At 45.3% G+C, this 12,072-nt stretch overlaps 1 protein-coding gene across 1 annotated transcript in view; it reads left to right on the forward strand.

The window, feature by feature from the left end:
- xylt1 (xylosyltransferase I) overlaps positions 1-12,072 on the forward strand; it is a 284,788-nt gene that overhangs the window by 253,767 nt on the left and 18,949 nt on the right. The window contains exon 9 of the mRNA XM_078559151.1: positions 3,364-3,559. Coding sequence (XP_078415277.1) covers positions 3,364-3,559 — 196 coding nt within the window. The remainder of the gene's footprint in view (positions 1-3,363; positions 3,560-12,072) is intronic.

A 12,072-nucleotide genomic window follows, 5' to 3' on the forward strand; every position in this document is an offset into this window, starting at 1 on the left:
GACCCTCATGGATCTCCGCCAGATCCTCCTGCACATCTCACTGGACATCCAGCATCTGCTATTTAATGGACGACTCCAGAGGCTCATCATCTGCATTCAACTCAGCATCATCCTGGTCTCCAGCAGTCCTCCGACTGCCGGCGCCCTGGGCACTTTCTGCCTCCGCCTGCTCCTCAAGCGAGTGTGAAGTGCTCTCATTGCTGTGCACCAACATTCTAGCTGTGGATCTAACGCCCGCCGAGGTGCTGGTATCTGCGCTGGTGCCTGGTTCAGAGAGTGGGTGTGACTCAGGTGCATGTGAAGCCTGGTGGTCCTCTGGCATCAGGGGTGGCCCTTTGGGGTCCACAGAGTGAATGCGTGCTGGTGAACCTAAAAGGGAGAACAAGGACATGTCATTAGTTTAAGTCATCACACTGTTGCTGTGCATGCCAGGTACCCTGGTGAGACAATGGAGATCTGCATCATGGTGCCATTGTCTTTCAATGATCAATGGGGATTCCAGTTTTGAGGCTCCCATCAATTTTGAGACTACACAAGAATGTTTGGACCATTTGAAACTATCACCTCTGTGCACTGAACTCTCACCTTCGTCTGACACACCCGCCTCTCCGTGGCCGGTTGACCGAGGTGCGTGGAGCCTCTCCAGCTCCAAGGCGTCCTGTTCGTATCTGGTTAGGTTTAGGTGGTTTGAGGGGCCTCTGCCTGTCTGTGACCTCTCAATGTTGTTATGGGCCGTCTTCTCCTGAAAGGACAGAGGAGCATTGATGAGTCCACTCTCTACCTGCAGCTCCATTGCAGCCTGGCCAACCCCAGCTGAGGAACACCTCACAGGGCACACCCGAGTCGTGGCCCTCAAGCCACAAGACACTCAGTCCAAGCAGCCAGGGCTCACCCCCTTGGCCAGCTCCGGCATCATTGACAGTTGGCGCTCAGACTCTCACACCCCAGAGCTCCACGGGGGGACGGCCACAACTGAACACTTCTCCACAATGATCCATGTCAACACGGTACTCACCTTCCCGGAGTGAAGCAGGTTGTTAAACCTCTTGCGGCACTGGACCCAGGGGTGCCGCACAACATCATGGCTGCTGACCAGCACTGCCACCTCCCCCCAAGCTCTTTTCGCAAGGTGCGGTGGCCTTCTCCTCCTATCCCTGGGGACAAAGGATCCCCCCCTGGCAGCCGCCTTCTCCAGGAGGACCACGAGGCCCTCATCAGAAAACCGGGGGTGAGCCAAGTGCCCACCCGACCTGCCCTCCTGCCTGGTGTCTGCAGCCACATTGGAATCCATAATTTATAATCTCCTGTTGACAACACCGAACATCTTCGCCGCTGACAGCCTTGCAGGGTCTGTCTGTGCCGGTTTTAAACTGGCCATCGGGCCACCATTGGACCCGGCAGCTGACAGGCCCCCTCCCCCACCCACCCCTTTCCTGAGCTTCGGGGAGGCTCCATTTACGCTCGGCGGGCCTTAATTAGCCCACCAGTATGAAATCGCGGTTTGGTGCCAATCGCCGATTGTGGCACCTTTCCCAGCTGTTCCCGGGCCCACCGATCACGCCCGCCCAACTCAACATTCTGCCCTGAGAATGTGAATTTGTCAGCAGAACAGAAAAGTAGTGCAATTCAGAGGGGTCGTGGAAATCAGGAACTCTTCCCCCAGCCCATTGAAAATTTCAAAACTCAGATCAATTGATTTTTCAATAGGCAAGAGTATTGAGGGATATGGAGCCAAGTAGATTAAATGAAGTTGAGATACAGATCAGCCAAGGTCTAATTGAATGGTGGAACCAGCTTCCAGAAAGCAAGTCATCCTCAATCCCAGGGGACTGCCTAAGAATTAAGGAGGGAGCAAGCTTGATAGGCTGAGTGACCTACTCTTCTGTTCCTGGAGCATCTTACAATAGTGACCCTTCGACACTTCTCAGGCAACCAGTGGGCCGCCTTTGTGCTTCCTGAGTGACCCTTCCCTCCTCACCCACTGGCAGTGAGTGACCATTGCACCCAAATCCTTTTGTTTCTGCTGCAGGGTCTGTACTTTGAAATGCTCCCTCTTCCGGAGCTCACTAACACCAGTTTAGATCTGGAGCCATAAAAGCGAAAAACTGCGGATGCTAGAAATCCAAAACAAAAACAGAAACGGAAATACCTGGAAAAACTCAGCAGGTCTGGCAGCATCGGCGGAGGAGAGCACAGTTGACATTTCGAGTCCTCGTGACCCTTCAACAGAATTAAGTAAAAATAGGAAAGGGGTGAAATATAAGCTGGTTTAAGGGACCAGCTTATATTTCCTTAAACCAGCTTATATTTCACCCCTTTCCTATTTTTACTTAGTTCTGTTGAAGGGTCACGAGGACTCGAAACGTTAACTGTGCTCTCCTCCGCCAATGCTGCCAGGCCTGCTGAGTTTTTCCAGGTATTTCTAGATCTGGAGCCACATGCTTCCTTTTCCATTTGATCTACAGCAGCAAGAGTTTATCAGAATGACTTTTAACAAGGACGTAACAAGTAAAAATCTGCCTTTCTGCTGATGTTTTTTGCTCCTTTTTTTGTGGAGGAGGGGGGGGGTGTCATTGAGCACGGCAATTGGCACTTTTCTCATGTCTGCTAAGATTAGCAAAGTCCGGAACATCAGGTTTTACTGTAATAACTTAATTGACAATCAGGGACAATTTGACGGGTGCACAACTGAGGGAAGCTCTATGGCTTTTTAATATGTGAAAATAACGTTTTGTTACTTAAAAACTAGGATCTGTGTGCTCTCCTCAGTCTTTGATTTCAAATTCTTGCAGACTGCGCTTCTCTTGCAATTCAATTTGAAACCTGATGGGCGGGCGGGTATTGGCACCCTACAGGTGTTCCCAAAGCTGCAGCATTGGTACAATCAGCATGCCTTCAATTTATTGACTTAATCCAAATTCTGATTCCCTGTCAGAGCAAATTCTTTATTTTTGTCATATACCTTTTTTTTATTGCTGTCATATACTTTATGCAGTTCAAGGGAAACTGGCTGGTGTATGCACATCGGATAATGCAAAACAGTAACATTAAAGTTCCCTTTTCATTCATTTGGCCTGTAATTCTCTGTATAGCTTTCATAATCAAGCCAGCTTGTGTTAATTTAGCAGGAACCAGTTAAAAGAAAACAACAGGGATTAAAGGCATTTTTTACCATCACTGGGGCTGTTTATAATGAGCTCTGTTCCAAATTGTTTTCCCTGTGCTTTTGAAGTCTTTAGGCTATGGGCTGAATTCTCTTTCTTGACTGGACCTTTTCTTATTTCATGATTAATGTTCTAAAAGGTCCACTGCATTTGTTCTTTCTCAGCTGACATGTTTCTCTTCTGCCTATCTTTGTTCTAGATATTACGCGATGGGTCACCCGGTCTCTGTTCATCTCTACTTCTATGCTGACCGGTTCCAAGGCTATCTGCTGAAACACCATGCAACAAATCTGGCTACCAGCAAACTTGAAACAATGGAGACCTGGGTGATGCCAAGGAAAATGTTTAAAATTTCTAATCCCACCAGTGACTTTGCGCGGCTACAGTTTGCCGAGGTAAAAAATCCTAAAAAAAAAGCTGAATTCATTTTATTGTAATGAAGGAATTGCCTCCCTTCATTGTAATAGGGGAGGTGGTGGTGGCATAGTGGTACCGTCACTAGACTAGTAATCCAGAGGCCCAGGCCACTGCCCAGGGGATGGGCTCAAATCCCACCATGGCACCTGGCGGAATTTAAATTCAATTAATAAAATCTGGAATTCAAAACAAGTCTCAGTAATGGTGACCATGAAACTATCATTGATTGTCATAAAAGCCCCTATGGTTCAAGGAAGTCTGCCATCCTTACCTGGCTTGGCCTACATGTGACTACAGCAATGTAGTTGACCCTGAAATGGCCAAGCAAGCCACTCAGCTCAAGGGCAATTAGGGATGGGCAACAAATGCTGGCCCTGCCAGCGATGGCCACATCCCATGAAGGAATAAAGAAAAAAACTACCATATCTATCAAACATATTAAAAATCTTAACGGAATGGATTTTCGTGGAGTCGGGATGACTCAGGAGACCTTTAAAAATTGCAAGGCAGGACCCTTATTACTGGCCAACATACTTTTCGCTGGTGGGGGAAATGGACACAGGCTCGAAACACGACTCTGCTGGGCAATTTAAACTTAGTGCTGAGATTAAACAGACCCCATTTTAACTGTTTCAAGGGCCTTAAGCTGCAGTGTGGGAGTCACAAATTTATGGAGGAATGACTTTTAACAAGGACATAACAAGTAAAAATCTGCCTTTCTGCTGATGTTTTTTACTCCTTTGGAGAGTGGCTAAGGTCTGGTTAACTTGATGATCTGAAGTTATTTAAACCCTGAGCCCTTTGAAAATGAAGACAAAAACTAGGTTGCAGCTGTCATATAGAGTACAAGAAACACACACTGCTGGAGTTCATTGATTAACCGGACATTTGGTGTAGCTTAGAATAACCATTACCACCTGTTCCTGCAGTTTCAATTGACTTAGTTGTTGACATTTCCCAAGGGCTATTATTATAGCTGAGCCCATTATGAATACTTGCCTGAGTTTCAAAAGATACACAACCACTTATCTCAGCAAGGGGGGGGGCTGAGTTCACATTTTGATAAACAGTTTTAAGAGGCTATTAAATAATTAGAAATCTTTGATGTGGTTACTGAATAGAAGTTTGTTTGTTTTTATAACAGATTGACCACTTGAGGGGATTTAAAATATTTGAATTGGTTTCATGGATGGGAGGTTTTTTTCGGTATCAAGTTTTTATGAGTGACAGCTCTATTAGATATTTAGAAATTTAATTCTTTTCATCTCCACATTGCTCCTGATGTCTGCCCTTGGTGGCTACTGGGTGAGTGGCTACGGAGACAGCATGAGGGGGTATGAAGTGGCATGAGAAACGTGGTGGAATGGGTGGTGGGAGGAGAAAGGTGAGGTTAGAGGGCACAACAGCCGTTTACAAAACTAGACCAAAGTCTTAGAGGACCGAGGTAGGTCTTCCAATCAGCCCACCCCCAGAGGCAGTCAAAGGCGGGCAAGTGCCATGGGGGAGCTGGTGCTTCCTTCAGAGGTGGCAGGCCCAACCTGATCAGCCTCCACCTCCCCAGGGCAAAACTTGTGTGTGACAGGGCCCTTTATATCGAGGCGGGTCTGCTGAGCCGGGAAATTTCCCGACTCAAGCTACCCATGTCAGTAACAAAAATCTGGCCCTAGGTCTGGGAGAATACAGGCAGCTCAGACCAGCTGGAATGGAGCCATTCACTTACTCATTTTAATGTTGCTTGGAAAACTAAACTACTGATATTAAACTGGTGTGTTCTGTCATCTGCCCACATTCCTAATGGAGAGTTCCATGCTAATTGTGTCCCTGCCTATAACATTTGTAAATATCTGCGATGTCTGATGGTGATGCTGGAATTGGGGTTTACTTTTTTAAGCGCTCAGCCATATTGCATGTTTTTAATACCTGTTTGCTGCTGTCCCTCTATTGCAAAGCCTGGTTTGACTCTGCCTGCAGTCCACATTGTGGCCACCAGGTGGTTCTTCACCAGTTTGTGTTATTAAATAAGTTTTCTGTCTGTCAGGCATCATGGGGCCAAAGAGTATCAGGTGACATTTTAACCTCTTTAAGACCATAAGACATAGGAGCAGAAATTAGGCCATTCGGCCCATCGAGTCTGCTCCGCCATTCAATCATGGCTGATAAGTTTCTCAACCCCATTCTCCCGCCTTCTCCCCGTAACCTTTGATCCCCTTACCAATTAAGAACCTATCTATCTCGGTCTTAGATACACTCAATGACCTGGCCTCCAAAGCCTTCTGTGGCAATGAATTCCATAGATTCACCACTCTCTGGCTAAAGAAGTTTTTCCTCATCTCTGTTCTAAAAGGTCTTTTCTTTACTCTGAGGCTGTGCCCTCGGGTCCTAGTCTCTCCCACCAATGGAAACATCCTCCCCACGTCCACTCTATCCAGGCCTTTCAGTATTCTGTAAGTTTCAATCAGATCCCCCCCTCATCCTTCTAAACTCCATCGAGTATAGACCCAGAGTCCTCAAATGTTCCTCATATGTTAAGCCTTTCATTCCTGGGATCATTCTTGTGAACCTCCTCTGGACCCTGTACAAACATACATATGAGCATATGAATTAGGAGCAGGAGTGGGCCATTTGGCCCCTTGAGCCTGTTCCACCATTTGATGAGACCATGACTGACCTGATTGTGGCCTCTACTTTCCGGACTACCCCGTATACCCTTTGACTCCCTTGTCAGTCAAGAATCTATCTAACTCAGCCTTAAAAATATTCATTGACCCAGCCTCCACTCCTCTCTGAGAAAGAGAATTCCATAGACTTAATGACCGTCTGAAAGAGAGAATTTCTTCTCATCTCCATCTTAAATGGGAGATCCTTATTTTTAAACTATGCCCCCTAGCTCTAGTCTTTCCCACAAGGGGAAACATCCTTACAGCATTCACCCTGTCAAGTGCCCTCAGGATCTTATATGTTTCAATAAGATCACCTCTCATTCTTCAAAACTCCAATGGATATCAGCCCAACCTTTTTCAGCCTTAAGACAACCCCTTCAATCCCAAGAATTAGTCAAGTGAATCTTCTCTGCACTGCTTCTAATGTAATTATACCTTTTCTTAAATAAGGAGACCAAAACTGTACACAGTACTCTAGATGTGGTCTTATCGCCCAGTGCAAATGACTGCCAATGTTCCACCTAGACTATGTGCCTGGCCTTCCCATTGGACCCAAGCGCTACCCCATAGGAAAGCTGTTCACCTGCCTGGAACCTATGTTCATGCAGCCGCCATATCTGAGATCTCTCCTGAACCTTCAATGGCTGTAATTTTGCCATCTCTGGTGTCATGAACACGATCTGCACAGGACAATCCCTAAAAAGGTGCAAGATTCTTCATTATTCTCATGAGAAAACAGCACGATAATTATGCGGCATTTTGGAACCCTTCATGGGAACAGTCGTTAAATTTTCCACATGGCCTGTGCCCAAAGACATTTAGAAATACCAATTGAACAAATACTCATCTTGACTGGAACCCTTGATGAATTTCACCATGCTCTTCCCCTCCACAAACTGAGGTACTTCCCCCTTGACATCTCCTTCTAACCCTCCCCTCCCCCTCTACCCTCCCTTCAACTCCCCTTCCCCCTCTTATCCCCTCTCCTCCCTTTTCCCCCTCTCCTGCCTTCTAACCCCCTTCCTCCCCTCCTCCTTCCTCCAAGCCAGCTCCTCCTACAGTGGTGGTGTAGTGGTATTGTTGCTGGACTAGTATTCCAGAGACCAAGGGTAATGCTCTGGGGACCCAGGTTCAAATCCCACTATGGCAGATGGTGAAATTTGAATTCAATAAAAAACCTGGAATTAAAAGTCTAATGATGACCATGAAATGATTGTCATAAAGAAAATCCATCTAGTTCACTAATGTCCTTTAGGAAAGGAAACCTACTGTCCTTACCTGGCCTGGCCTACAGGTGACTCCAGACCCACAGTAATGTGGTTGACTCTTAAATGGCCTAGCAAGTCACTCAGTTCTCAAGGGCAATTAGGGATGGGCAATAAATGCTGGCTAGCCAGTGATGCTCACATCCCATGAAAGAATAAAAATAAACTCTGTTTCCTGTTATCCTTCCTAATTTTTAATCCATTAGTTTTATTAAATTGCAATTATATAATTTAATGTGTAATTATTTCCTGCAGGGTTTTTTTTAAATAGTTTTAACCGAATCTCTGAAGTACATGCATTTGAAAATCCTTAGTTTTTTTCACAGGGGAGGGGTGGCATATTGGTATTGTCACCGGGCTGGTGTTCCAGAGTCCTAGGGTAATGTTCTGAAGACCTGGGTTCAAATCCTACCATGGCAGATGGTGAAATTTGAATTCAATTAAAAAATAGTCTGATGATAACCATTGTCAATTGTAAAAATCCATCTAGTTCACTATATGTCCTTTGGAGAAGGAAATCTGCCATCCTAGTCTGGCCTACATGTGACTCTGGGCCCACAACAATGTGGTTGACTCTTTAACTACCTTCTGAACAAGGGCAATTAGGGATGGGCAATAAATGCTGGCCTAGCCAGCGACGCCCACATCCCATGAACGAATAAAAAAAAAACAGTATTGAACCTAGTTTTGTAAATGAAACTATACCCAAGAGAGAAGGAAAATCCACGTGTTATGAAAGGTGCTTCTTGTGGCCATTCCTTTTTCAGAGAGAGTGTTACCTGATACTAATCGAGCAGCATGACAGCTACATTCACATCTTGTGGATGGAGTGTGGACACTGCTCAGTACTGTGGCCAATTCGAAATGAACATCCAGAGTATAAACCAGCCGCAATTAATGAAGAGCTTGTGTTTGCCTTGTTGAATGCATAATCTGCATCCTAGGAGATAATCTAAAGGGAGAGTGCAAATCAGCATTAACATAGCAACTCAGCAGGCCTAGCAATCAGTGCTATTGTTTGTTATTTTGTTCATGGTGCCAGAAATACAGCATCTGGCTAATTCCTTACATTGAATTGAGCCAAACTGGCATGCGTGATTGGTCTTTGTTGTAAAGGAACTCTAAAGAATAATGTAGACTCCTGCATATCACTATTTCATTTGTGAAAAAAGAAATGTATTAGTTTCTTGCTTGTGTTGACTGTGAATGACTTTCTGTGTTCTGTACTGGATGCCTTTCAGACTCTGGTTCTTTGACATGTGTTGAATACTATAAATTTACCAAACAGCTTTCACCAACACTATCTGAGAGCAGATCACTTGCAGGCTGAACAGGTCACTTATTACTTATTTTTAGTAGTGTAGAAACTGGAGGAGACCATCCAACCCCTCAAGACTGTTCCACCATTTCATCTGATCATGGCTGATCTGTACAACTCCATTTACCCTTGTTTCATATTCCTTGATACTCTTGTCCATCAAAAATCTATTGATTTTAGTCTTGAAAATGTCAATTGACCCACCATCCACAGCCCTTTGGGAAGAGAGTACCAGATTCCCACTACTTTTTGTGCAGAAAGGTGCTTCTGATTTCAATCTGCAATGGCGTAGCTTTAATTTTAAGAGTATGCATTCTTGTTAGGAACCCTCCCATTAGAAGCAATAATTTTTTCTTTTTTTATTCATTCATGAGATGTGGGCTTCACTGGCTAGGCCAGCATTTATTGCCCATCCCTAATTGCCCCTGAGAAGGTGGTGGTGAGCCATCTTCTTGAACTGCTGCAGCCCATGTGGTGTAGGTACACCCACAGTGCTGTTAGGGAGGGAGTTCCAGGATTTTGACTCAATGACAGTGAAGGAACGGCGATATATTTCCAAGTCAGGATAGTGAGTGACTTGGAGGGGAACTTCCAGGTGGTGGTGTTCCCATGTGTCTGCTGCCCTTGTCCTGCTAGATGGTAGTGGGTGTGGGTTTGGAAGGTGCTGTCTAAGGAGCCTTGGTGAGTTCCTGTATCTGCCCAAACAAATTCCTTAACCATTTTAAATATTTCAAGCAGATCAGCCTTCTAAACTCAATCGAACACAAGACTAGTTTGTGAAACTTGTCCTCAAATTTAACTCTTTAAATTGTGGTATCATTCTTGTACCTATATCCCTAACTGTATCCCTTCCAAATCCAATATGTCTTTCCTGAGGTTTAGTACCCAAAACTGAAAGGAGTTTTCCAGATGGTGTCTGCCCAAGGCTCTTTATTACTGAAATATCACTTTCTCGCTTTAGAATTCCAATCTCCTTGAGATAAAGGCCAACATTCCATTAACCTAATTACATTTTTGAATTATGAATTCTTTATACCATTGAAAAGAATATGAATGGTTGAATCAGCTACCAGTGGGAGATAGCAGAGTTTCCATCCATAGGTCTGGTCCACTACCTGTGGTGAACCCTTTTTTTACTTATATATTTCAATGAAATATTTGATCTAAATAGGAGAATGTTAGGAATATCACTTATCAAATGCCAAGGACAGAGAAGCCCAAGACTTCTAACTACTAAACGCACGTTATTTTTGAGAGCCCCAAATTTACACTAAATGACACTTTGCATCAGGCATTGGAGGCAATGGTTGCTTCACTGAGTCAATCTTTCCAGGTGTGAGCATTGTAAAATTAGGTGATTTTTTTTAACTACTGAAGGTATGGCCTGGCATGAAAAACAATGCCAAAAACTTATTCTCAAAAGCAGAATCAATCAGTGTTCCTTGAAGGGGGCGGGGTGGGGGGGTCGGTGGTGGAGTTTTATACCCCCAGCCCAGTAGTCCTGTAGTTGAGATGGTGGGGGGGGGGGGGCACATAAAATAGGATGGGTGGCTAGCCCACCGCCTTTCTGCCCACCTCCGAGCTCTCCTCCATAACACGGTGGGCTGGTAAGTCATCAGTTAGCCCATCCGCCCTTAAGCCTAATTGATGCCTTCATATGGCCAATTAAGGGTCAGTTAAGGGCCTAATTCTGCCTCCGTCAGTATGATACGGTGGAAGGTGAGGGAAAGTGGCCAGCTCACTTTTTCACCATCCGAGATGAAAAAGCTGGAAGGAAGGTTGGGGGGCGATGGGGGTCTCCTCTGAGGAGTGGCCTTTCGCATCCGGGGCACAACAAGATGTTAATTCACTTTTTGCGCCTCACCCTGGCCTCCAAACCCGAACACCCACCTCCCCTATCTCCTCTCCCTAGAGTCCCTGATCCCTCCCCACCCAAAAAGCCCCAATTTTATCTTAGTCCAGCATCCACTACACTTCTTCCCAGGGACTCCCTTTTAGCACCAGCAGCAGCCACTACTAACTTCTGATGCTGCTGGGACTACCCAACTGCCAGCCAATCAGGGCAGGACTTCCTTTCACTGAGGAGCAGAGGTCCCGCTTTCAGCTCATTAAGGCCACCCCCCAGTGTATTAGCGCTGCAGGGCAGCCTTTTTTAAAGTTGGTCGGTTCACGTTCCCGTAAAATCCAGCCCCTCACTCCTTCAAACAAAAAGCGCTAGGCTAGACTTCCTAAAGCTGGCTTTAGGCAAGCTAAGTGGAAGCAGGAGGCGGGTGGGAAAGAGAGGATTCCATGGAAAGGGATTGGTACTGGAGCTGAGATTGGGCAGCTCGGTAGAGGTGTCGAGTCACAGCAGGGGAGAAATGTGGACTCAGAACAGGAGGCCAGAAAGGACTCCCTTGGAGAGGTACAAGAGCAATCAAAAAGACTCTCGTTTATACTCTTCAAGAAAAAGAGCTAGGACGAAGCATTATAGAGCTGTCTTTCTGGCAAGTCTCTGAGGCAAAGTAAGTCAGTTGTTAAGTTTATTTAGGACAAACGTCACTTTACTATAGAGAAGCAGTTTCTTTGTGCTTTCTGACAGAAATGCTCTATTGAAACAGCAGCATCAGTGACAGGTGAAAGAAGAGAGCCTAGTGAGGTTTTAGCCGACAATGATCTTTATAAAAGACACTTGGGTGTAAGGCAGTTCCTTTTATTGTTCGGTAGGACCTGTGATTATAGAGCACATGGTCCATTACAGGATTATAAATGAAGTTCACTGCAGGTACAGGAGAAACATTGGCAGCCAGACTTCTCCCACTGAGCTTTGGGATCAGTTTCTTAGTGCTCTTAAAGTCTCCTTTGAAACATATTCAAGAGTTTGTTGTAAACCTTGTGTGTTGTCTCCGAAAGGATGTTCATTTCTTTCATTGCTACCATCTGCTTTCAGTTGAGGCGATGGGCCAATTAAAATGGTCCTTCTGATTATGTGACCAGGGTGCTGTCAAGTAGCATTCAGTGGGGGTGGTGCCCAGTCAAGGCTAGCCTTGGCACTCAGAGTAAAAAAAAGTAGTCTTGAGGTTAGTCGAATAATTTAATTCTAAAAATATTGTCCAAGCTTCTGATTCGGACCATTTCACCAGGGCACTTTCAGTTTGTCAGCAGGGGTAAAATTTGGATTGTGTCCTTTCCATATGGAAAATCACAGAATAAAAGCATCTGCAACTTGGAATATGAAGCTGTAAAAGTTTAGCGGTAAATCTGCGCCT

Source organism: Cetorhinus maximus, chromosome 15 (genome assembly GCF_964194155.1).
Source record: "Cetorhinus maximus chromosome 15, sCetMax3.hap1.1, whole genome shotgun sequence".
NCBI classification, from domain to species: domain Eukaryota; kingdom Metazoa; phylum Chordata; class Chondrichthyes; order Lamniformes; family Cetorhinidae; genus Cetorhinus; species Cetorhinus maximus.